General features: G+C 38.3%; 1 protein-coding gene across 1 annotated transcript in view; it reads left to right on the forward strand.

The window, feature by feature from the left end:
• The first annotated feature begins 363 nt into the window (after window positions 1-363).
• NNT (nicotinamide nucleotide transhydrogenase) overlaps window positions 364-26,821 on the forward strand; it is a 37,803-nt gene continuing 11,345 nt past the window's right edge. The window contains exons 1-18 of the mRNA XM_088540313.1: window positions 364-546; window positions 6,898-7,127; window positions 7,368-7,585; window positions 8,857-8,944; window positions 9,588-9,676; window positions 10,810-10,997; window positions 12,312-12,445; window positions 13,763-13,954; window positions 14,802-14,955; window positions 15,780-15,941; window positions 16,795-16,905; window positions 17,393-17,538; window positions 18,538-18,733; window positions 19,287-19,520; window positions 20,500-20,660; window positions 21,336-21,515; window positions 25,100-25,259; window positions 26,354-26,435. Of these exons, the coding sequence (XP_088396439.1) occupies window positions 396-546; window positions 6,898-7,127; window positions 7,368-7,585; window positions 8,857-8,944; window positions 9,588-9,676; window positions 10,810-10,997; window positions 12,312-12,445; window positions 13,763-13,954; window positions 14,802-14,955; window positions 15,780-15,941; window positions 16,795-16,905; window positions 17,393-17,538; window positions 18,538-18,733; window positions 19,287-19,520; window positions 20,500-20,660; window positions 21,336-21,515; window positions 25,100-25,259; window positions 26,354-26,435 (2,876 nt within the window). The 5' untranslated portion in view covers window positions 364-395. The remainder of the gene's footprint in view (window positions 547-6,897; window positions 7,128-7,367; window positions 7,586-8,856; window positions 8,945-9,587; window positions 9,677-10,809; window positions 10,998-12,311; window positions 12,446-13,762; window positions 13,955-14,801; window positions 14,956-15,779; window positions 15,942-16,794; window positions 16,906-17,392; window positions 17,539-18,537; window positions 18,734-19,286; window positions 19,521-20,499; window positions 20,661-21,335; window positions 21,516-25,099; window positions 25,260-26,353; window positions 26,436-26,821) is intronic.

Genomic DNA, 26,821 nt, shown 5'->3' on the forward strand with positions numbered 1-26,821 from the left:
GCTCTAGCATTGTAGCACGCTTTGCAAACTTTTTGTTTTCCGTTTTTTTTTTTTTTAAAGTAAATATTTGCACTTATGTCAAGGCAAATGCTGTCCTAAGTGGCAGAAATATCAGCGTGTAAATCAGTTTGCAATGTTATCTCTCTTGTGAGCTTGCTAGTTGCAATTTTGTATTTACCCAGGCTTGGTGTGGAAAAGCGGACTTTGTTTTCTAGCTGAAAACAGAAGCGGGGGAGAGTTGACTACCTCTGGGCCGGTGTCAGCTGGACTTAAGCTGCTGAGTGTACCTGCCTTCGTCCCAGCATCACCGCAAACCCTGGTGTGTTTCTCACGTGCACAGGAGGCTACGAGAGGACCCCGAGAGCGGCGAGGAGAGCGCTGCGAGGCCGGGCACCATGAGGAGCCTCCTGCGCGTCGCCCTCGGCGGCTGCTCCGCTCCCGCCCTCGGCAGCCTGCTGCCGCCCACGGTGCCTTCCTCCCGGGTGCCCGCTTCCCGAATGTTCCGCACCAAGCAGGTACTGTGGTCTCAAGCGCCTCTGAAACCAGGTAAGCTGACTGCACCATCATAAACACGTATATATGTGTTCCATTTTATGCCACAAAAGTTTTAAATCAACTCCTTAAGTAGTTTGTTTGTTTTTGTTTTCTTTGAGAGGGAAGGGAGGCAGGTACCTCTTTATGGAGAAGATTAAAAAGAACCCTCTTAAATCATGTCGATAGCTGATTTAGTCAATCAGTTACTTGTAATACAGTCTTACACTATTTTTCTAGGACTTTTGCAGAAGAAGTTCGTGTTCACTGAGAATACTTGGAAGTCCAAATAGTCCTCACAGGCAGATGATTGGAGCTCCTGCAGACAAGTGTCTTCCTTGGAGAAAGAAATTAAACAAATGCTTTCCTTGGCAAAAGGCCCCAGTTCCCCAAGAGATTTGCTAGCCTGATTGTGGTGTACATATGAGAAAGGCATCCCTTGAAAAAAGAGCATCTGCCAGCCGCGTGGCTGTATACAGACTAACTATCCTGTCCAGAGTTACTGGATTTGTTCAGGAAACTTTTTAATGTTGTGCTGTCTTCCAGCTTTGAGCTGCATCTTCACTTATGGGGTGTGTTGGTGTTTTTAATACTGGTAATATCATAATAAAGCTAATGGGGAGGGGGAAGGTCTCTATCTTGACAAGTTAGAGGACTGAAGAACATGCAAAAGTACTTTAATGCTGTTTTTGCCCCTTATTTTGCATGAGTCAGGACCCCTGAAGGAATGAAGAGGCCTCAGCACTGATGGTTTGGGTCTTCTGGGTTTGAGACAGATTAAGGCGTATGTGAAGAATTAGTCTGGCTGTATGATTGTACAGTGGTGGTCAGTTGTCCCACACTTGCACAGCAGGTGATGCGTTAGGTCTTTTGAAGACCTACAAAAGTAGCACTGTTAGTGAAAAGAACTGTCTGGTTGTCAAAATATGGAATACAAGGTCAGATTCTATAGCTTAGAAAAGCTTTGCTACATGGGATTAACATGGGCTTGGTGAATATGTTTTCCAAAATGCTTCCATGAGAACTTTATTGAGAAAAAGCGGTATTTGTATTCATGCAAGACAGTTATTTAATGTTGAGAGTTATAAAATCTGATTAAGTCTCTTGGTTGATAATTAAACTGTCCTTTTGTTTCACTTTGGTAGCATGAGATTTGTCATTTAGCAGAGGGCAAATCAAGGATAAAAACAGTAATTGAATGACACTTTAGTAGTGCTGCTGCGCACATACACCCTTTTAAGAATTTCTGAATCAAAGTTCAACTGTATATAAAAGACTACATCTTATTTCTTTTAGAAATTAATGTTTGAATATAACGGCACTTGGTAAAATCATTGTAATGTTATCCAGAAGAATATAAGCTTCCTAAAGAAGTTAATGTTTCTGTAATTCTTCTCAAGCCTATAGTTATTACTTGCATTCTCGCAATTAGCTTTCACAGAGTACAGTGTATGTTATACACAGAAATGTGTGTGTAATCAGAGAATGGTTGAGGTTGGAAGGGACCTCTAGAGATCATCTAGTCCAACCCTCCTGCTCCAGCAGGGACACCCAGAGCACGTGGCACAGGGTGGCATCCAGGCAGGTTTGGAAGATCTCCAGAGAAGGAGACTCCACAACCTCTCTGGGCAGCCTGTTCCAGGGCTCTGTCACCCTCACAGTAAAGAAGTTCTTCCTCATATGGAGGTGGAACTTCCTGTGTTTCAACTTGCACCTGTTACCCCTCATCCTGACAGTGGCCACTATGGAGAAGAGTTTGGCCCCATCCTCCCTACACTCACCCCTAAGGTACTTGTATATGTTGATCAGATCCCCCCTCAATCTTCTCTTCTCCAGACTAAACAGGCCCAGCTCGCTTAGTCTTTCCTCATATGACAAATGCTCCAATCCCATAATCATCTTCGTGGCTCTCCTTTGGACCCTCTCTAGGAACTCAATGTCCTTCTTTTACTGGGGAGCCCAGAACTGCACCCAATACTCCAGGTGCGGCCTCACCAGAGCTGAGTAGAGGGGCAGGATCCCCTCCCTCCACCTGCTGGTGACGCTCCTCCTGATGCAGGCCAGGATCCCATTGGCCTTCTTGGCCATGAGGGCACATTGCCGGCTCATGATTAACCTGTTGTCAACCAGGACTCCCAAATCCCTCTCTGTGAAGCTGCCTTCCAGCAGGTCAACCCCTAATCTGTCCTGGTGCCTGGGGTTATTCCCCCCCAGGTGCAGGACCCTGCACTTGTCCTTGTTGAGCCTCATGAGGTTCCTTTCTGCCCAACTCTCCATCCTGTCTAGGTCTCTCTGAATGGCAGCACAGCCCTCGGGAGTGTTGGCCACTGCTCCCAGTTTGGTGTCATCTGCAAACTTGCTGAGGGTGCACTCTGTGCCCTTGTCCAAGTCACTGATGAACAAGAGCACAACTAAACATGTACATATACACATACACACATGAATGTACTTTATACCCAGCTGCCTGAGTAGCAAGGAAGAAATTTAGAGTCCCTTGAAAAGTAAAGTAGGAGGATGCATACTTTCTCTCACTATTTGTTTTGTTACTTTTCTATCGCTGTTCGTTTTGTTGTCTTTTTTTTTTGTTTCTCAGAAACAGGAATTTCTATGCAGGAATAAACAATATTCCAGTGTCATGTCTCAATCAGTGGCCAGTACCAGATGCTTCCGTGATAAATGCAAAACTTTCCCAAGCCCTGGTAATAGCAACTTGTGTAGTAAATGATTCTGGCTTTTCCAATGTGCTCCAGTTAGTTTGTATCCTATGGCGTGATGTCTTTTACCCCTCTCTATTGTAGGTTTCTTTTTTTTTTTTCATGCCCTTCCTGTTAAAAAGATTTCATTTGAGTGGGGAAAAAATAAATCTTTCAGGACTTTTAAACTGATAATGTTTTACTGTTAATTCTATAGATGAGATGTAAACAGTTTATAAAACACGAATATTTTTCTGTAGTTTGATTTCTTTTGTTTCTCCCTACTTCTGTGAGAAGAGAGATACGGCGTGTGTGTGTGTGTTTAATCTTCTATACCATTTCTTTTTCTTGCCTACATCATATTGCTGTTCTTCAGAATACATCCTCGTCTTACTTCAGAACAGGTGAGACGGTTCATTTAAAACTGATTTGAGAATATGTTAGTAGTTGGGGAAATTTTGTATCCCATTTTCTTCGTCTCAGAAAATGTAGCATATAGTTGAAACTTCCCCCAGGTTCCTTCAGGTCAGCCTCTAACACTTGTTGATACTGTTTCTTCCTCCTCAAATCAGATTAACTAGGGAGAAAGTTGTATTTTTCCTTAGGAGGCTGTTTAAACATTCAATTCTATCAGTAGATAGAAGTTAAACAATGCAGATAGAAATAAAATAATGGAGAAGAAAGGGTTATAAATAGATTTATGAGCAAGGTTTGATATCTCCTCATTGAACAGTGGAGATTATGATGAGGAAGAAGAAAGCATAGCCATAGGAGTGGCTTATTTAAAAATACAGTGTTCTTATTTTTTCTTTTTGAACTATATGCGTGCTTGATGTCAAGATTCTAAGGCTTATGAAATTTAGTAGTAGTAGTAGCAGTAGTAGTGAATTTCTTTTCACACTGATTCTTGAGGTCAAAAAAGCTTTGTGCATCTCAATGAATGAACCGTGTCTGCTCTAGCTAAAGACAGGCAAACTGAAGTCTGTTTGCTTCACTGTTCACTTACATTTTGGTTGCTAGGAAGTGAGTAGTAGCATAGAGGGATAAGACTGTGTGAGAAGAATGAGATTTTTTTAAGTGTTTTTGTTTTTTATCTTCCAAAACTGGAGGTGGGCATAGCCCTCCTTATTGGTCATGGCCATTCTGCTTACTAAAGAAGTTGCAAATGCTTTCATTCTGGAAAAGCTTTACATATTTTTATTGCAAGCCACACCAGCAGTATAAATGAAGAAAATGAGGGAACATGTTTGGCATGTAATGCATCTTTTATCCCATCCCTATTTGCTCTTCTGGTTTAGTCTTGCATGCAAAAGCAAATGGACAAAAAAAGAAAATGGAAGCAGCAGTTTGGGACCTTACATTTTACGAACAGAAAACTTAGAGCTTTTAACTCGTATGAGTTTAGCTCTTAACTCATATGAGTTGTTTGTACACCTCTAAATTTGCAGTTATCCTCCTAGTGTCTATGTGTTGTAACCCCTTCCTTCCTTCCTCTGCCTCCATGCACTGTAAAACTTGGAAAAGGAGAAAGAGAAGGTAGTACTTAATTCTAATGTTTTTTCAGAGCTTTTTGGAAAGCTTTCTGTCCTGGAGCTACCACATTTCCCAAATCATGATTCATATTTGTTATTCTAGAAAGGAAAGTCTGTTAGATGTCCTTTCTGCCTTTGGAAAGCCTTATTTCCACTGAATTATTTTGATGAAAGTCAGCAGCAAACTTCCCCTCAACTCTTCAGTGCTCTACAAGGAAGCCATGTCCTGAAGACGGAAGTATTTCTGTGAGGGATGTCAGCAGCCACCATAGCTTTTGGGTGGCTGATGGTGCTGCAGTAGTGATGCCTTAAGCCACCCTGTGGTGTTTGAATGTGCTGTGTTGCTGATGAAGCAAATCTTTACAAAGCCCATTGCTACTTCTGTAGCTCTTCTGTTTCAGATACATATTCTGTTCCTTTAATATATACTTTTTGGATTTGGTTTTACCTAGTAATCTAAGGAATGTAACATGTTCTTAAATGAATACAGAAACTTCTGTCTCAGAATTACTTGTTATTATTAGATCATTAGATTATTAGTTTAATTTTACAGAGAAAGATATGAAAGGAAGAGTAGAAATAATAAGCAATGTACTTCTCTGCTTAGTGAGCTTCTTGTTGGATATGTTTAGTCTTTAATGGATCGTGAGATTGAGTGTGAGTAGTCTTTTTTAAAATCCAAATTATTAGCAACTATGCATTATATTTTCAGAATGTTACAAATGGTATGGTATGCTGTGAGAATTGTTATTCTAAAACACCTTAAGATCTTCAACTTTAAGCACCTGCTAGTCCCAGTTCCATTTCATAGCTGTAAGAACTTTGGATTTAAAAATGTCAAAATAATTCCCTTCCTCAAATTTCTCATGGTAAAGGTACAAATACTTGTGTCTATCCTTAAAAAAAAGAGTGGGGGGAGCATGCAGGAAAACAGACCTTTTTAAAACATGCAACATACTATCTGGTACCATTTTAAAAATAATAAAATACGTATTTGTCAGAGTTGTTTATGCCAAGTTAAAAAAATAGGTTATGTAAAACAAGCTCTTAATCATCAATTCTTTTTTTCTTTTTTTAGCTTGGTCTTTAATATGAGTGGCTTATCGGGCCGCTTAAGTTCTGTTCATAGCAGTGCAGTAAATGTGCTGTAAATGTCACAGTGCAAAATTTAAGTTTTGGAGAGATATCTGTGAAAGCTGTTGCAGAATGGGACTCGCATGTTGGACTCCATGTGGTTTTGTGTAATTGAAGGAATATGGTAACTTGATATATGATTATCTTGCCTGAGATCATGTATGCATAAGAAATAAGTTGGAACACTTGATTGGATTGAAGAAGTTTAGCTGGAAATATCTCAAGGTCCTCAAATTGTAGATAAAATCAGAGGTCCGTAATATGGTGCCTTAAGCTAAAACTGATATATCGCAGCTTCTGTAAGTTTCCTGGCACTATTTAGTAGAACATGAATACTTTAAAAGAGGGAATTGTTTTACTTCAATTTTTTACTTTGATATACTTTGGTAGTTAATTTTGAAGTGTGATTGAGTGAACTTGTTATCAGACATCCAGTTATTCAAATACTCCTAAATTACAGTTTTAATTTCTATAGTGGTGGTCCAAGCACTTCATCGTTTTTTTGTGGTACATAACTTATACTCAGTGATAGTGAACTGAAACAACTGCTGTGTGATTGTTTTTTTTAATAGACATTCAAAACTAATGTTCAGTTAAAATGCAAATAAGCTGCTCAACTCATTTGCTTTTTCAGAGAAAAACTGAAACAAATAGAGGAAGTTAAGCTTGTTTATTCCTGTTTAGAATATATCCAAGAATACTGTAACTGATTAAGTTGAGATGGGTGTGAACTACATCAGATACCTGTTAGTGCTTTTGTGGTGGCTGCAGTGATCTGTTGGTATCTGAGGAAATAGGAATGTCTGGAAAGATGGTATAATTTAAGGAAATGTAAAATACACTGGTGGAAAACGTGTTTCTGCTTCCTCTTTCCTGAGAAGGGAAAAAATACTAAATGTGACTGGCTTGAATGTCTGTGTGCAGCACTGAAGAATGCCATTAGGGTCAATTCTGAAAACCTTAAGTTTCTTGATGCAACTAATGCTGTCCTTCTGTTACTCTTATAGGAATTCCTTACAAGCAGCTGACTGTAGGTGTCCCAAAGGAGATATTTCAGAATGAGAAGAGGGTGGCTTTGTCACCGGCCGGAGTTCAAGCTTTGGTTAAACAAGGCTTCAATGTTGTGGTGGAATCCGGTGCTGGAGAAGCTTCCAAATTTTCTGATGACCATTACAGAGAAGTAGGAGCAAAGATCCAGGGGACCAAGGAAGTACTGGCTTCAGATGTAGTTGTCAAAGTAATTGCTTTATTAATATAATTTCTATTGCTTTTTTTTTTTTTTCCTAAAGTTAACTCTTTCTTGAGCCAACAGTGATCTGTGAACTATAGCTGAAAAATTACTGAATTTAATTGTGCAAACAGCTTTCATACTTTCTCATATGCTTTGTGATTGAGAACACAAGTTGAAGAAAAAGAAAGTGGGGCATGTCCTGATTTACTACTTCTGACTGTTTTGGAAACTTCCCTCTTTCTCCAGGTGAGGGCTCCGATACATAACCCTGAACTAGGGGTACATGAAGCAGACCTTTTTAAGACAGCTGCTACCCTGATTAGTTTTATCTATCCAGCTCAAAATCCAGACCTCCTGAAGAAACTTGCAGAAAAAAAAGCTACTGTCTTGGCCATGGACCAGGTTCCACGAGTCACCATTGCTCAGGGATATGATGCACTTAGCTCCATGGCCAACATTGCTGGGTATGATTTTACTTGTTTTATCATATTTTGGTACTAGGTATATTTAAGACTGTTCTGTGTCTTTATTTTCACACATCTTTTTGAAGCAGGATTAACTTGTAGGAGGTGCCCAACAACTTTAACCTCCTCAAATCAGAACTGTTTTAAAAAAAGATAAATACCTGCATTCTTTCAGTTCCTGGACTGGTTTGTCTAGTACCTCTTTATTCTGGAGTAGATCAGAGCTGTCTTTAAGGCAGCTTGAACATGGACTGTCACTTGCATCTAATCTTGTTGGAAGTTGATGTTAACTAAGAAGAGTGCTCAGTGTTAATGCAATGGTCATGGCAGGTGCCGATAGAAAGACCGAATACTCTCAAATATCTTCACGCTTTGTGCAGGGTGCTATAGACTTTAGGTTCTTATTGACAACCTGATAGTTTTTAAATTACTGGTTTTGGTTTGTTTTTTTTTTTTTTGGATTTCATATGTAGGTGACGTATGCCCATAGGGTATACTAAGGCTTGTCCTAGCAGGAGACTGAACTATTTTGTGGACGTATCACAAATCTGCAAGCTATATTCCTAATAAGCACTAGTTTTAGGACTCCAGACCTAGATAAATCTCTGCTAGAGATCAGAAAGAATAGAATGGAACTGTTGAACAATGTCAGTGTTGATAAAAATAGAAGAAAATGTGCACTCTTGAGAAAAGATGCAAGTCCATAATAATCAGCCTTTTCAGATACTTGTGCTGATGTGTCCAGGCACCCATTCTAGCATGACTGCAAAAGCAGCTGGTACAACAGAGGTAGAAAGTTTGAGCAACTTGTTCTATGCCATACAGTTCTGCAAAGCTAGGATGAGAGTATCTTATTTTGAAGTTGTTTGCCTACCTAAATGCTTACTGCAAAATTACTGGGGGGTTTATAGTTTTTTGTATATGATTCCCTCTCTAACAAGCCCGGGGGATGTAGTCTTTGAAGGCAGCCTCAAAGACGACAAACTTTTTTGTTAGGTTAAATAACCTAATGTGAGTATTATGGACATCCAGCATATTGCTGTCTACGCAGTCTCTCTGAAAAATCTATTCCATCATAAAAAAGATGTAGCTCTGAATATCAGCAGGGGCAGAGTAATAAATTTGTGCTCCAGAGGAAAGTATTAAACTTGTTTCATCATATATGTTCTTTGGCCTACATTGTGTTCTTTGGATTGCTGTCAATGGATGGCATTAGGTTGTCCCTATTAGGGAAAATACTGAAATGTGTTCTTATCTTCCTTACGTGGCAGCTACAAGGCTGTTGTGTTGGCAGCAAATCATTTTGGTCGTTTTTTCACGGGTCAGATCACAGCTGCTGGTAAAGTTCCTCCAGCCAAGGTATGTACAATAAATCAAGTATTCTAGTAAAAGAAGAGGTCATTTCCTGAGTGCACCTAACGACAGTTTGTCTTAGAAGTTTTTCCACATTAGGGATTAGTAATTTTTGCTCACTACTTTTAGCCTTTTTTTTTGGGAAAGAGTAGAATAATTTGGGTTTTGTTTGCTTATTTTTAAACATCAGGCTAACAATGCATGAATGGGTAAGGAAGGATAAAGTAAATAGCAGTAAAAAGCAGTAAAGAAAGGTTGGAGGTGTTAAGAGCTCTGTTGTGTTAAGGACTATGATGGGAGGGATTGCCTGGCTAGATTTGTAGATAGTTTGGGATGAAGAGAAATGAAAGTGAGGACTTTTAAAAACAAACAAAAAACAACAAACAAAAACCCAGAAAATTAATATAAACTAAGCGGGGAATCCTGCTTTTCCTCTCAAATTAGCCATATAAAGGTGAAGCTAAAAGTAACAGTTTAAAAGTTCTCACTTACATGGGCAGTTTATCAAATTCACATTAGGTTTTTGGTTCCTAAAGTAACTTACTCAAATGCCCGTATTTCTCCTGTGTGAATGCAGTCAGCCTGGCTACTTTCTAGCCAACTCTTGTTTTTGATTTATGGTCCGAGCACTTTAATGGTATCGTTGTAGGTCTTGATCATTGGAGGAGGAGTAGCTGGCCTGGCTTCAGCAGGAGCAGCCAAGTCGATGGGTGCAGTGGTTCGTGGGTTTGACACCAGGTGGGTGTGTGAAAACAGTCATGGCTCTACAGAGTGAATTTAAGGTTGGTCATAGTGTAGCTGTTTGTATTGCTGCAAAAGCTGCATTGAGTTGCAACTCCTGCCTGCTGCTTTTATTTCTGCATTATTCTTCCATTTTTTTCCCATCATCAACTAGACCTTCCAAAGAGTCTATGTTATTAAATCAGAGGTATATGAATCAAAAAAGTCTTGCTTTATAAAAATGAGAAAGATAGGCCTTTTGTCCAGAATTTTGTCCGTGCTCTTCTGAGGACACAAGGCAAAATAGCAGAAAAATAATCTGTGCTGTCATTTACAATTTTTGATCCAGGTTCATAGCTTCATAAAACAACCTGGAAAGAATCATTTTACTTAAAAGCATGATCAAAAGCTGTTTAGAACTTTTCAGATATAAAGTACTATAATGTACTTCATTTGGATGTATTAGGATGTTTGTAGTAAACACCTGCATGTGGTGAGTATTGACCTCACCCTTGGAATTTAGTCTATCATTTTATTCTGTGGCATAACCTGAAGTGAAACTAGTTTTTTCAAAGGATTTTGTCATCTGAGATCTTGATTATTCTGACCTCCATAGTATCCAGAGGCCTCAAAAGCTCTGTTGCATTCCCTGTGGAAAAGCACTTACTTATATTACCATGTCACAGATTAAAGATGGGGGCACAGGCTATGGAGTGTGTTTCCCAGCCTCGCCTCACCCCACCTCATTCAGGGCATTTAAGTTAAGGTTTTAGCCGTCTAGTGAAGACAAGAGAAATGGGTTAGCAGACTTAACGGTTAAGCTTCCAGCTTTGGCTTTTTCTCAGAGTAACTTCATTTGAATCTAGAGGAAGCAGTAGGCTGCCCTAATTCCTAAACAAAATGTGCTTGTAAAGAACCTGAAATTAGTGATGCAAATGCTCTTTCTGTTCTACTTAGCAAATAAAAAACTTTTATCTTGGTCTCCTTGGTTCTAGAATGAGCTTTGTATCTCTTGTCTGAAGACGACTATTATTAAGTATAGTACACTCGAAATATAATGAGCTGCTGCTAAAAAATTGAGAGTTTTTTTTTTTCCTTTTCTCAGTAGTTCCATGTGTGTATTTTATTTTAATCTAACTCTCTTTCCCTAGAGCTGCAGCTCTGGAACAGTTCAAGTCTCTTGGTGCAGAGCCTTTGGAAGTAGACTTAAAGGAATCAGGAGAGGGACAAGGTGGTTATGCTAAAGAAATGTCTAAAGAATTTATTGAAGCTGAAATGAAACTCTTTGCTAAACAATGCCAGGATGTTGATATCATCATCACTACAGCACTTATTCCAGGTATGTTTTACATGTAAATGCTAGTTTTGTGAAATGAAACTCTTTGCTAAAAAGTGCCAGGATGCTGACGATATCATCACTACAGCAGTTATTTCAGGTATGTTTTACATGCAAATATGCTGTTTTTTTTGAAATGAAACTCTTTGCTAAACAGTGCCAAGACATTGATACCATCAACACTGCATCACCTATTACAGGTATGTTTTACATGCAACGTGCTAGTTCTTATGTAAACGTATGTTCTGGGGATGTTCCTGCAGTGAAAACAAAGGAATACCTTCAACATTGCCTCTTTGTAAGCATGTACTTTCCCCTTCCCTGATAAATGCCTGGTTTTAAGGAGATTTTTTTTTCTGTTTTGCAACCATGATTTAACTAGAAAAGGAGAAGAAAAAAGCTTTAATCTGCAGGGAAATAATTGTTAGTTCATTTTGTTCTGTACCTAAAGATTGTCTTGTCGGAAAGGATCTTCTGGAATGTCCAATTTTTTTTTTCTGGGCTTTCTGTGAGTGCTTATGCTATTTATTCCGTTTCTTCCTCATCTGCTGATTCTTCCTTAAACCTGGAGCCTGAAGAAAGTTGAAGGTTCCTCAGACTTGCTTGGTGCAATGGAGTCTACCCTACACTAAAAAAAAAAAGAAAAAAAAACCCTAAAATATTAGTTTAGCTATATATATTAAAATCCTTGAATTGTTTTAAGAACATAGTAAATATTTACCCATTTTATGCTATGTTGCTGCAAACTAACATCTTTGACTTAATATCTTCATATTTTTTTATTAAACAAGAAGTAGACAGTAAAACAAAAAATACATATTTTTTTTGCATATTTATTGTATTGCTGTTGTTCGTGACATCCGGGATCTGCACTGAAGCAAGTCTGGTTGCAGTAGGGCTGCATCTTGTTAAGTGAAACATGGTCATATGGAACTTAAGGCTCCATGCTTTATATTGCACAGCAGTCTTAACCTGTAATGTGACATTTTTGTTGTTTGGCTTTGACTTGAATTGCAAGTTTTGAAGTTGCCTGTTTACTAAGGATGAAATTGGACTTTCTAGGATCTTTGGTAGGTTGCCCATGAACACTTTGCATATGTGCATGGGTGCAAGATGTTCCAGTATCTCTTCTCTCTGCTTGTTTAAGCAAGGCCTCCGTGACCTTTCATCTTTAACAAAAAACGTACCTGTAAAGTACAGTTGTAGCTTCTGAAGTAGGTGAGAGGTTTATGGAAATACGAGGAGAAAACTTGTTTCCTGGGCTTTATGGATTAGAGGTGTATTTTGTGTTTAATTTACCATGTCATGTCTTGTCAGGTAAAAAAGCTCCTGTCTTGTTTAGAAAAGATATGATTGAATCAATGAAGGAGGGTTCAGTTGTTGTGGATTTAGCTGCAGAAGCAGGAGGAAACATTGAAACTACGAAGCCTGGAGAATTGTATGTTCATAAGGTGAGCATTTTGCACTGCAGATCATTCCCAGTTTATGTGACTTCAGTTTCCTACTTTGAAGATTGTATTTTGTAAAATGAGTAGCTGCTTATGCCATGTGGATTTAAATCCTTTTGATTTTGTCAACGTTTGATTATATATAATTTGAAGGATGTTGAAGAAACAAATTCCTTTGTATAGGGTTAGGTAGGTTGGTAATGTAAGGAAGTGTTATACCCTAGACTTTGAAGTCGGTGAAAGTGTCTCTGCTGAGCTGAGAGTGTGGTCTGATATCTGGCCTATGTAAAGAAGCAGCAGCAGCAGCATCTTTAATGTGCTCCTCACGTCCCACAGCTGGTGTCTGCAGCAAGTGCAGACTGTGTTGCTGTTTATTCGGTGCAAAGTCTCTGGCACTAGGTCAATATGATTTCAGCTTTGAGAGGGTGCTGTCCATACCCAGCTTCTCCAGCTGTTTTCAACGTTAATATATCTGGCCTAGAGTATCAAAAACTCTTGTTGTACAAACTAGAAGTAGCATGAATTAGTTCATGAAATTAAGCAGACTTGCCCTTGACTGAAGGAGCTACATGTGAAAAAAAGCACTTTTTTTTGTGGTGGGGGGGTAGGTGAAACCTGTTACCAGTTATAACGATCTGGTTGATGAGGTCAAAGTTCCAAGGTTCTCTGAGGATGTGTAGCCATGCTGCTGTTTTTATCCTGCTCTAGGGCAGTCTGTAGGATGTGCTGGTTAACATCACATTACCTTTGGTATCATTAATGTAAACAAGATACTGCATGTATATTGTGAGTCAAGCATTGTGTTTAGCTTTGTGGTTTTCTAGGGTTTGATGTCGCTACTTAAAAGCTGAACCCGCAGGCAGAATATGCAGAACAGAAATAACCAGATACTTATGTGGAGAATTTACATGGAGACATTTTAGGCAGAGGAGGAATACTCCTGGGTATAGTGTAGGGTTGATGCCAGGGAATGGGCCAGATAGTCTGTTATCTGACTGCTTTAAGAAGCTAATTTTTAATAGAAAGGTAATACTTGAAGAGGGCAAACTCTTACACCAGTACCACTTCCTGTCTTTTCAGGCTTGTTGCATTTAAGATGTTTGGTTAGGTCATGCTAAATTTTCAAAGCCATTGATAAAACCCTGCCCTGCCCTCAGCTACTAATGGTGAAGCTGCAGTTACAGCTTTAACCAAATCTAGAAACAAATTCAGAAAAATAAACTGAACTGTTTGGATGTAATATCTCTTCCAGTACATACTTCTGATAATGTGTTTTAAGAGATTCAATGAATGTTTACTGCTTTGCTTGGATTCTTATAGGGTGTTACACACATTGGCTACACAGACCTGCCTAGCAGAATGGCTACCCAGGCCAGTACTCTGTATTCCAATAATATCATCAAACTCCTAAAGGCTATTAGTCCTGACAAAGAGAATTTCTACTTTGATCCAAAAGATGATTTTGATTATGGCACTCTGGATCATGTTATAAGGGGAACTGTAGTGATGAAGGTAAGTCAATTAGTGGTATCCTCCTAATTTGTGGTGCAACCTGGTGTTTCTCAGTGCGATATTCAAAGAGGTTGCATGCTTGCATGCTTTGCAGGGACCTTCTTGGAGAGACAGCATATACAGTCACATATGTATTGATTTGAATAGTGTTCTATACCTTTTTTGTAAAGGGAAACCTTTTTGCTTCTCTAAATTTTGTATCATGATTAAACAAATTCCTAATATGCCTTTTAAAAAAGGAAAAGCATTTTACTTGAATTTGCAGATTGTATTCATGTGATTAAAAAAAGTTATTTAACATATTTTTGAAATACCTGCTGGAGGACTGAAAAACATTCTACCTTTAATGTTGTTTTAATAAATACATTTTTATTCTTCTAAGAGTAACTTCAGGAAAATAATGCCTAAATTGAACCAAGTAGGTTGTGTGGGGTGGGGAGGGGAGGCAGGGGGTTGTTTGTTTGTTTTCCTCTTGACATAGAGCTTTCTCTCACATGTGATAATAAACTCGTCAAGTAGGTCTGTTTAGTGAGCTTAGTACACTCAGGTTTAGAGAGGTGGTTAGGATTGTATTGCTGGCCTCAGGTCATGTACTGTATTCGCAGGTGTTCTGGGATATTGTTGTGAAATCTTGTCAGAAAAATGTGTGAATCGATCTGGTTCATTTGGTCAGGCTGTACAACTCATCCAGACTTGCAAACTATGATGTATGTGGAAAGAGGAGCCATTCCTTTGTCATAGCTCTGAGATGTTGAGGCTCATCTGAACTACAGGATAAAGAAGAGTGGACTCTTATTTTCTTGAAGCATCTATTATGTTATAGATAACTGTAAATATCTCTTGTCAGGATGGCAAGGTAATTTTCCCAGCACCTCCACCAAATAACATTCCTCAAGGAGCCCCTGTGAAGCAGAAGACTGTAGCAGAGCTGGAAGCAGAAAAAGCAGCTACTATTACACCTTTTAGAAAAACTATGACTAGTGCATCTGTTTATACAACAGGTAAGCAACTTGCACAGCTGGAGAATCACTGTAGAGTGATTTTTATTGGGCTAATATTTTAAGTGACTACACATTCATTCAATTTAGTAACTATGTGAAAGAGCAGTTGGTTGGCTTTATATATCCTAGTACAAAATCAATGCCCTGCAATAACTGCTTTTGAGTAGAATAAAACAATAGAAACTTTACCAAACATGTTTATAATTTCAAGCAGTGCTTGAAATGTATGGGTATGTTTCTATCTTTTTTTAATTAAACCTCAGTAAAATTCGGGACTCCTGCAATGGACTGCATACATACTTTGCAGCAGAATCTAATTAATGACATTGCTTTCTTAAACTGTTATGAATTGTGAGAGTTAAATGCCCACAATCTTACATAAGTATTGGGCACAGGAATGTCTTCATAGGTAAATATAGGCAGTTCTTCTTTAATGGTCTGCATACATCAGGATTTTTGTGTTAATAAATTGAGTATTCATTATGTTAAAGTCTTGCAGCACTATCTTACCATGATTGTGAATCTTCTATGGTTTTGCAGTAGAACAGGAGAGTGACAGGAGGTAGGGGTAGGAAAGAAAGTTTTGCTTCCTTTTTCATATGCATGTGTAATAAAGTGACTACATAATAATGTATTTTCTATTTTAAAAGAAACACTAGCACCTTTAGATCCTCTCCTGGACAAAGACAATCCATCTGATCTTGGAAGCAGTCTGTGCACAAAAGTTTGGCATTTAGCTCAATATTGGACTAGTGTTGTGCAGCACTTAAACATAAGAAACCATTCAGATGTCACTGAAAAGCTTTATTTCATTTTTCTTCTAGGTTTGGCTACCATGTTAGGACTGGGCATTGTAGCTCCAAATGCTGCCTTCACACAGATGGTGACCACGTTTGGCCTCGCTGGAATCGTGGGGTACCATACAGTCTGGGGTGTGACTCCTGCTCTTCACTCTCCACTCATGTCAGTGACTAATGCTATCTCAGGTAAGCAGCTGCCTCAGAATTGGTTGTTTGCTGTGTGAGCTAGGCACAACTCCTTTTACTTGAAGTTTAGGTAAAACAGTATACATTTAAAATTCTAAAAAGCCTAGCACCACTTTGCACCTCTGAGTTTACTTTCATAAATAGCAACCATATCTGAAGCACACTCTCCAGAGTGTATTTTTCAAAATAAAGGTGAACATGGTGCTGCATATGTGTGAACTTTTAAGTGATTTTTTTCTGCTGTTAAAGTATCTGGTTTAAAGTTTGTTTTACTTGGAGTGCTGCAATCTCCCATTTCATACAGCACACAATACATTTTTCTTCCAGTCTGCAAAATGCTGCCCATAAAATAATTTCTCTTTCTTCTTTTCTTGGTCTTTTCTCAAACAGTGTGAGAATTTCCAGGGGAACTCCTAGCAGTGGCTTGTCAGAATTGTAACTCTCACTCCTTTTCAAAAACAAAAAAACTGCTTGAGAAGTTGGTCTGATCGACATGAATTGGTCTTTTCTACTGTACAATCTCTATTGGACTGGGATGGTCTTTTGCAATTTGAATAATGAAATTGAAGTTGACCAGTTCTGGGTTCTAGTTGCCTGAAGCTGAAAACATTGTTTTCAGCTCTTTTACTCCCCCACCCTTTTTAGAGATAGCCCTTAAAACTGTGTTCACATTTTTTTTTCTTTGAAATATGTTTGTATTATTGGGGAAAAAAAGATGCTCATGGCTTTGTTTAGATACTCACACGTAGAGTAGAGTACAAAACTTAACTAATATCTGTTTGACTGTTGAGAAGAAGCTTGCTACAATAGTGAATCTGTTTAGGTTCAGTAATTCCTTTCCTCTTTTAAATAGGACTAACTGCAGTTGGTGGGCTTGTTTTGATGGGAGGACACTATATGCCTGAAAATACTCCTCAAACTCTGGCAGTGCTTTCGGCCTTTATATCATCTGTCAATATTGCAGGTATGAGCGTGTGTTTCCTCAGAAGGTAACTTAAAGTACTTGTGTAATTCATTTATTTCTTTTAGTTCCTTGAGTGTATAAATTTGAGAAATAACTGTCCTGGAAATAGAATACATGAATAAAGGAAAAACTATTTCATAGTAGCTATCTGAAAGACTATCTGAAGAGTTCCTTCCGTTTTAGAGCACAGAGTTACAGCCAATACTTTGAGCTCTCAAACTCCTCCTTTGAGCTAACTCCTCCTAACAGCTAAGGGGAAAAAGATAAAAATAATAATAAAAAAGCACATTCTCACCATAATCTTACATTTATTTCCTGGTGAATATCCAACTTACTAGCTTTGCCAAGGCTTTGTTGTCAGTTGTTAACTTCTCTCCATGTGGTAACATGGTTTAACCATTTGGAAATATGATTTAACCAAATATTTTTTTCATAGTTGGCTTGTGTTTAGTTTCAGATTTTTTTTTATTATTTTTTTTCCTGCCAGGTGGGTTTCTAGTTACTCAGAGAATGCTGGATATGTTCAAGCGTCCCACAGATCCCCCTGAGTACAACTACTTGTACCTGCTACCTGGTGGTGTGTTTGTGGGAGGCTATGCAGCTGCTCTCGGTGGAGGCTACAATATTGAACAGGTAAGCATTTGGTGCCTAACTTCTTTTTGGCTCTGAGCTAGCTGTTTTCAGCACAACGTGCTTCTGAAGTGCTTGGGCTCTTGAGCTGATTAAATAGCAAATTACTTGTGGTCTCTTTATTAGCTACTTACTCCCACAGGACTAGTCTGATATTGTTTAAACTTGCAATTGTGCCCTAAATGCTGAATCAGCACATTTTAAAAGCTTTTAGATTTTTTTTTTCTCAAGTGACTGGTACTGTGCTATTCATTGGACAATTTCTAAATTACACCTCAAATATTAAAATGAGTTAAAAAACAGTTTTTAACTTAAATGTTTTTAAAAGTACTACTAGAAGGGGTAGTTAAGGGAGATGTGCAGTATTGGATGGGATAGGTTTTCAACACAGTGGATACCCTTAGTGTATCTCTAATGATGCACTTGCATTTCCTTCAGTAGGTAGCAAAATGAAGATGTGTTACTTCCTGTGTTTGGGAGGAAGTGAAGCCAAGCACAGCTTTTTCCTGGGGGTTTGTAATATCTTACTTTACAAGCACTTTTTCATAATTTAGATATATCATACACAGCTCAGCTAATTTAAGTTTGTCCTTTTTGGAAGGAGGAGTTCAGATGCATCATAAGTAAATTTCAAAATTCTTCTTACAACCGTTAGGACAGTTGAATTTTGTCAGTGTTAATTGGACTAAAGGAAAATCTGCTTCTGAACTTAGAGAAAAGTTGGTTAGACCCAAATTCAGTTTTCACAGTTTGGCCAAACTAAGGTTGTGAGACCAAAAGGAAATTTTTTTATTAGATATCACACTTTAATTGGCCAAAATCACATCTATTATGACAATTTCTCAGTTTGACTTCTACTTCATTAAGAACAAAAAACTTAGCAAGTTATAGACATTCAGGAGAAATCCACCTTTTTTGTGTAATAGTGGAAAAGGTTTTGATATTGTATATTATACACTGTATGCCTCTACTTCATATATACTTATTTTTCTTATTTTAAAGATGATGTATCTGGCCTCAGGCTTGTGCTGTGTCGGTGCCCTGGCTGGTCTGTCTACCCAAGGAACTGCTCGTCTGGGCAATGCTTTGGGCATGATTGGTGTTGCTGGAGGTTTAGCAGCAACTCTTGGAGGCCTCCAGCCATCACCCGAGTTGTTGGCTCAGATGTCAGGAGCCATGGCACTTGGTGGTACAGTAGGTATGTGTATTATGATATAAATATGTCTTTTAACATGCACTGTATGTGCATTTATGCAGGCTTTGTGTATACATAGAACGTTTGAGGATCCAGGTGAAATGACTAATTATGTTTGACTTGCTTATGCTATTTTTGCAAGTAAATCAAAGAATTATAGTCCTAGGGCTTTTATTAATGTGTTCAATGAAGAAAGGGGAGGCTAACAGGAAATCAAGAATGCAAAGTTTCTCTGTAATGGTTAGGAAAACTGTGTGTGCACAGGTTAGTCTGCTCAAGCCTATGTTTAAGTTCAGTTGCTGACTGAATATTGTCAAATTCTTTTTCATAATATGCTGTCTTCATAGAAAATATTTTATTACGTTGTATACTTTAATCTTCTTTCTAACTTGCCTGATATTCTCCTTGTGCAAAATAGATGTCTTCCAGTTAAGTGCTGTAGCGGTAGAGGAGCTATGAGCATACATGTACTGACTGCATGTTGAAAATGCATCGGTTGGATTGCACAGATTAACTGTGTTATAACCCTTCCTCTCTGCCTTCGTCTTTTCGATAGGCTTGACAATTGCTAAACGCATCCAGATTTCAGATTTGCCTCAGCTAGTTGCTGCTTTCCACAGTTTGGTGGGTTTGGCTGCTGTTCTCACCTGTGTGGCAGAATTCATGATTGAGTATCCTCACTTTGCTACGGATCCAGCTGCCAACCTCACCAAGATTGTAGCATACCTTGGGACATACATTGGCGGAGTCACTTTCAGTGGCTCTCTTGTTGCTTATGGAAAACTGCAAGGTGAGACTTCCCATGCAGAACTAAGTATTATTATTTTTTTTTCTTTCTATGTCTTAGCTCTGCCTTTAAACTGTTATATAATTGGAAAGAAACCTTGTATTTTGCAGCTGGTAAAATGTTATGTTTAATTCTTGTGACTGTTTTCTCTTTTTAATTCTTTTTCTGCTTTGTGAACTAATTTTATGGATGGTTTGTATTCAGTGTTTGGTCATGTTACTGTTATTAGTTATCAAATCATGTGAACTTTTTAAGTTCATCTTATCTAGAAACAAGACTCAGGTTGGTGTTGATGCAAGCCTTCAATCGTTCAAAACTGTGTAATGCTAAGATCTATTTTTTGTACGTTCTGAGCAGGATATGAAGAAATATGTTATATACATAGCTTCCAACTCTGATCTTAGCCTTCCCAGTACTAAGCGTGTTACAGCTAAAATGCAGACAATGTCAAATAACTTTTTGGATTCTAGATTCCTTATTGGTATCCCTATGAAATGTCTTAGTGCCTTCATTTGAAGACCCTTCCCACCTGTCCCCTGTCTGGCAAAAATGCAGTGTTCAGAATAAAACTGCTCTCCAGGTTGCTTCTTCAAATCTAAAGCATTCCGCCCTTAATAACAAAGGGAGTTTAAGATGTTTCCAGATTGTACTACAGCTTCTGAGAAGATTTTTTTATAAGTTCTCTTAACAGGCTCACATGTATGTCATAATTATAGTGACTTACTCACTTGTTTTGACCATGCTTTCTTATTTCTGTTTGCGTTTTTTTTAATAGTAGGATAACTCTAACTAGAGTTTGTGTAGTGCTGTTTTGCACTTCATGCAAACATTTGGGGCCAAAATGTAAGTGTGGCTGTGGGTTGTGGTTTTTTTTTTTTTTTTTTAAGACTTGGGATGAAAACAAATCTTTATGATTGGTTATTGTGAATCATTTCAAAGACATTAGGGAATGAAGCAAGAGATTTATTGCATTTGATTGCAGGTATCCTGAATTCTGCACCACTGCTCTTGCCTGGTCGACATGCCTTGAACGCAGGGTTGCTGGCCGCCAGCGTCGGCGGGATGATTCCCTACATGATCGACCCCAGTTACACCACGGGAATTACTTGTTTGGGTTCTGTATCAGCACTCTCAGCCATAATGGTGAGTTGGGGAAACTGAAACAGACTATAGAGTTTGTTCCTCAGCTTTCCAAATCTCCCTTCCCTTAAAGATTGTGTCTTACTATCTTGAGTTCCATCACAGTGCTTCTCTGTTAACTTTACTGACAAGCAGCAACTGACTTTCCTAAATCTAGCTGTAAAATAGAACTGTTCCAAAGAACAGACATGTATTTAGGTAATTACTTTTTGCAGCTATGACTTAATGGTACCTTTGATATGGCAAAATGAGGTTTAAAAGATCTTTTGGAAAGTTCTTCCTTAAAACTATTTTAAGAGCGTTGAATGTACGGATTGTAATGCTAAAATAAATTTATCCCTATGCTTTCCTTCCAGACTTACTCCAGCTGTCGAAACATTTACCTTGAATATTATAATACTATAAGCTGAGTCTTGGGATTTTTTTTCAGTATGAATAACTTCCTAGTGTGCACAGTTCCACAGAGTTGGTGGGATTTTTTTTGTGAGTAGGATAGTGGAATGCTTTCCTGTCCCCTCTTACTGGGAATCCCAAAATCCGGTGCTCAAGATACAACTTGATCTGTTATGTAGAAAATGCTTAGCCTTGCTGTTTTACAACCACATTGTTTTAATGCTGCAGAGAGACCATCTTCTCTGTGTTTATAGCTTATATTGAAGTGTGTGTTTTACTTTCCAGGGTGTCACCTTAACAGCAGCTATTGGAGGTGCTGACATGCCTGTAGTTATTACTGTCCTGAACAGTTACTCCGGATGGGCTTTGTGTGCCGAGGGCTTCCTGCTGAACAACAACTTGCTGACCATTGTTGGTGCACTCATTGGTTCTTCTGGGGCCATCCTCTCTTACATCATGTGTGTGGTAAGAATTAAATGAAGCTTCTGCTTGTTTTGTCAAAAAGTAAAAAGCCTTACTCAAAATGCTTGCTAAGATAAGCAGTCAGAACACTAGGCTACTGGGTGTTCCAGAGACTAGAAAGTTCTGGGTTGAAATGGTTGGACGGCATGCGAGTCAGAGCTGTTTGCCTTTGGAGAGATACTTCAAAAGGCAATGAAATTGAGGAAGGCCTTTACGCTGGCTCGATCATTCCCTGTGAATCTAAACCCAGACAGGTCTGATTACATGTGCTCAGCTGACTGTCACTCTGCAATTGTAAGTTTAAGACTTTACTGCTTTAGCAGCAGCAATTATTTTCAATAGTGAGATCCTATGAAATCTATGAGTGTAGCGAAGTGAACTGAACTTTGTTCAGGGAACAGTTTCTTTGAAGTACCACGGGGTGGCAGCAGGCTTGCATTAATGTGTTGCTGCTGTTGATTTCTATGTCAGAGCAAACTTGAACACTGTGTTGTCACACGTTTCAGTACTGTAATAGGCTGTTTTTCTGAAGCACTTGCAGAGAAGTCTTTCTTTTCTGTGGATGTTTCCCTTTTATCCTCCAAGAGGGAGAGGGTAATGACTTAAAAACTGCTTATAACTCCACTGCTATGTAATTCTGTTTACTTCTTGTGCTCCTGCATTCTTTTTGATCGGTGTCACTACCCTGTTATCCTGATATTTTCCTATGATCAGACATGGCTATTTTCCTTTACTATCTCTGCTGTTAAAATTAGTATCACATAGAAAATGTTCTACATAGTCATTATTGTGTCTCTTGAAAAATTTCAGAAAAGCTTAAAGTAGTTTGCTACAACTGCACTGTGGATTGTCTGTTTGAACCCACGCTTGGGAGAAGTTTGAGTCTTGTTCTTGCCGGCGTGTTTTGTATGTCCTTCTCAAAAGAAAATTGGATTGCGGCGTATGGGATGCTTCTCCATTTCTTTTGTTGTCAATAATTGGCAATTTAATCCATGTCACTAGAAAGTAAATGGGACAATGTAGATATAAAATGTATTTACTTTAATATATACATCAAATTCTTGAAAGAAACTGGAAAAAGGCTTGTTTAAAAAGGCAATGTGTGCATTTACCAGTAGGATACTTGCTCTTTAGCCTCAATTTTCTTTTTTTCTTATTTCTTTTTTTCTTCTTCTTTTCCTTTTGTTTGGAGGAGGTTAGGTAATTTCAAAGCCTGGGCTTGTAATTTACCAAATAGTTACATTATGGCAGAGGTGTGGACTTCTAGGTATTTCTCAAACTTAAGTTCATTTTTTGAGTTAAAATTCTGACCTTATGCTGCTACGGCTCGACTTAGACCATTATAGTCAGTCACACAGTGTAGCTGAAATCAATTTGTGTTTCTGCATAGTAAGCAGAATAACTTTAACTCACAGAATTATTCTTTTTTTTTACTCAGTTTCCACTGGGCTGCAGCATCTTTGTACTTGTCCAGCTGCATTTCAGGAGAAGAACTGCTCCAGTGTGTCAATATAAACATTCCTTTCACAATGTTTTTTATAAGCTTTTATTGATAAAACTGTATTTTAATAATCCAGTACCTATTCTTAAAGCTTTTACATGAGTTAACAAAATAATCTGCAAAATAGACTTGTATAATCTCTTAATTTTTGCACTCGTATCTATTCCCCCTCTTCTGTGGGTATTAGTAGGTTGATTTAAGCACAAGACTTCAAGATAGAAAGTAATGAAGGCAGAGCAGGAGAAGGGACAAGTTGTTACAGTCCTACAGAGTGGGTGCTCCTCATCACTCGTTATGAGCTGTGCTGTTCACGTGGCCATGGTTTGGTGTGAGAAGCCTTGATGATCTCAGTGGTTTGGTTTTCCCTGACCAGGAAGCTGCAGGGCAGTGTCAGCCGTGTGTGCACTGTAGAAAGGGCTTTTTGCTCAGTTATCAGGGAATGAAGAAGTTGGGAATTTGTCCATCTGTGTTTCTAGTCTGTAGTTGTAAACAAGATGGTAGAGGCTACAGAAGATTTACCACACTGTCCCTATACTGGGAAAACCTTGGTTGCCTTAGTTATTGCTTAAAAAGTTCCCAACTTGTCCTGAAGGCTTCTGTGTCACTCCTGCTTGCCAGTCTCCTCTTCCCTTGGTTCTCAGCACATGGCCAGGCAAGGATGCTTCCATCCTCATGCCTGCTCTACATGGATTCGCAGGTGTGTAATAATATCTGAATCCTTTTCTTGCATTGGTCTCGTTGATATCTAAGGAGTTTTACTTTTTTTTGTTTGCTTTTTTGAGTTTAGAAGAGAGTTGAAAAAGCACCCTAGTGAGTGTGCAGTATCTCAGGAGAGCTTTTTTTTCTATCCAGACTGTCTTACCTGACATTTAACTTCTGTAATAGTATTTCTGCTAGCCTGTATTCCTCTGTGAAGATTTAATGTGATGCATATTAAAGCACTTTCCCTGCAGTCGGTGGGAAGCTGGTGATTCCAGAGGGCCTGCGTTTGGGCCATGTTGTGCTCTTTCCTTGCAGGAAATAAAACACCAGGGTAAACAGAAGTTCTCTAACATCTTAGTGGTGGTGCTGCTTATTTGCTAGATGCAGAATTTCACAGAATAACACATCTCTTCAGGCTATAGGAAAAGTTTTTGGAGATTCATAATAAGACATGTCAATACACAAAAAAGCCTGCTTCTGATTTGTATTTTTCTTGCTAGTATGTGTGCAAATCCATATCCATTCTTAACTAATCTGGCACAGCAGATGGGCACATGTTTATTTAGAGAACTAATTAAAACTAGAAAAAAAATAAAATTAGAACTACTTAAATTCCTGTTCCTTTTGTGCTTCTAAAGTTTTGCAGACTATAGTCACAAAACTTGCCTACTTCTAAATATTGCCAGACCTGACTCTAGGACCCTACTCACAAGGAAATGGCCAGGGAGAAGATTTAGTCGGTGGGTTTTCCCTAGTTACATCTACTGAATTATGAGGATGTTCCCTTTTCCTGAAACTCCTATTTTAAGATCTTGTTTCCCACACTGTTCTCCAATAAGATATTGACCCCTGAGTTCATTTAACAAAATGCTAAATCAAAGCAATGTTTTGTTTTATGTGGCTGTCAAGCTTTGCTGTGGTATTTTCTGGCTTGATGTTTATGTTCTACCTGAGAGCTCTGTAGTTTCCATGCTGTCATAGAGCAGTTCTAGGCTTACATGCTGAATTGCTCAGGGAAAGCACCCGTGTCATCAAGTGTGTATGTTCTTCCCTTTCAGATCCAAAAGTCACCAGTGTTTGCTGAAGTTGGTCATGTTTTGTGTGGGGGCTTTTTATTTATTTATTTTATTCCTTTCCCTTTTTCTGGGAAGATGATTATTTCTTAATACAAGTGTAACAGATGTTGTTAGGACTTGATGTTTGGCTACCATCATTTTAATCTAAGTTTCTGTTCTAAAGACTCTATTTAAGAAGCTTTGAGTTAAAGTAAGCAAAACTATCAGACAAAATAATACTATTGTCAGAAAGGCTTTAGTATTTCTAGAAATTTGCTTTGTGGACATCTTTCTTGTTCTTCAATTTTTCAAACTCTATTGTCTTTCAGGCTATGAACCGCTCTCTTGCAAATGTGATTCTAGGAGGCTATGGCACTACATCCACAGCTGGCGGGAAGCCCATGGAAATTACTGGAACCCATACAGAAATCAATTTGGATAATGCAGTTGAAATGATAAAGGAAGCCAACAGCATTATTATTACCCCTGGTAAGACACTCATGGTTCCTACTGTATGATATTCAGAGGAAGTATCATTTCAACGAAGCTATGGTACATTTTGCAGCTGTAAGATAGCAGCATAAAAGATGTTGTGCAGCACAAAAGGGATTGTGGGAGGCCTGTTTTTCTTAGTTCAGTCACCATTCCTCTGCAGACATGTGTATGTCACTTTATTTTTTTTCTGTGTCTCTTCACAGGCTTTGTCCTATTTATTTAGATTTTAAATTCTTCAGGACAAAGGCGGTTTCTTTGCAAATTATGTGTAGTTAGTTTTGTGTACAGCTGTTATTGTGTGAGTTTCCAAGTGCTACCATAGTGCCAGCGTTACGAATAAGAAATTATCTGTCCCTTCAGATACTACAAGAGAAGGTTGTTTATTTTGTGCTTCTTGCACAATTTACTTGCCTAACTTTGCATTGTGTTATTAGAAAACCTGCTGAGAAACATCTAAATCCTAATTAGTATCCAATAAATACTGTTTTTTTTTCCAAGGGGGAAGTGGAAACAGAGCTTAAACAATAAACTAAGTTTTCCATAATGCTGAGTTCACCATACACTTCATATGGTTCAATAGCAACAGTTCTTCTTAAGAGAAGTGAGGTGATGAAGAGTTTTAAGACTTTGTTACTTCAGTAACTTCAGTTACTTTACTGCTACTTTATATAGCTCAATTACTGCACTAAATTCTATTTTGGCATTGAAATGGGGAGGGAGAAGCAACCAACGTTGTAATCAACGTTGTTCACTTGTATGATCTTGAAGTGACCTGATAGCAGCCTCTGTGTCATTTTTCTTTTGGATGTATCTATCCAAAATATCTTGTTCTGAGTGTAATGAATTCATGCTTTTGTGAAGCCAAAATAAGGCATTTGTGTAGTTCGACTGGTCTGTAAGCAGTTCTGTTACTGGTTAAGAAACCAAAAAGATTAGATGGATTACAGTGGTCAAGATGAAACTCCCATGAGAACATAGAAGCTTTTTTTTTTTTTTGATGAGAAATTCTGTTTGTATGAAAGGTAAATGTATTTCTTGTAACTATTCTGTCTGTATTGAACCAGGAAAATTTTAATACACTTTTTCAGGTTATGGTCTGTGTGCAGCAAAAGCTCAGTACCCCATAGCAGATCTAGTGAAAATGTTGAGAGAACAAGGGAAAAATGTCAGGTAAGTACTTTTCTTGTTGAGGAGTCTTGTTGTGTAGTTTTTTTCTGACTTGCATTAAAACCCTCTACAACTGTGTGTTTTGGGTCTAATTTTTATGTAAACAGTCATTTTTATGCTGATCTCTCTCTAAGAAATATCAGTTGGAGGAATGTCATAGTCTGTCTTGGAATAGCTAGAAATTTCATGCTTTAGCCTCTTACTAATTTCAGAGAGAAAGATCTATTTATGTGTTTTGCTAGATTTATTTTCTTTGAGACCTAGAAGGTAGAGAATAATTTTATTTCCTCTTTTGTTTGGTGTCATAATGAAGTTCACTCTAACAGAATGGCTTTAAGTTTGTTATTTTTTATTGTACACAATCTTAACTCCTTTGCTTGATACGGTCT

This window comes from Tinamus guttatus, unplaced genomic scaffold (assembly GCF_059628265.1).
Source record: "Tinamus guttatus ecotype Peru unplaced genomic scaffold, ASM5962826v1 Tinamus_guttatus_pri_ptg000059l, whole genome shotgun sequence".
Lineage (NCBI taxonomy): Eukaryota > Metazoa > Chordata > Aves > Tinamiformes > Tinamidae > Tinamus > Tinamus guttatus.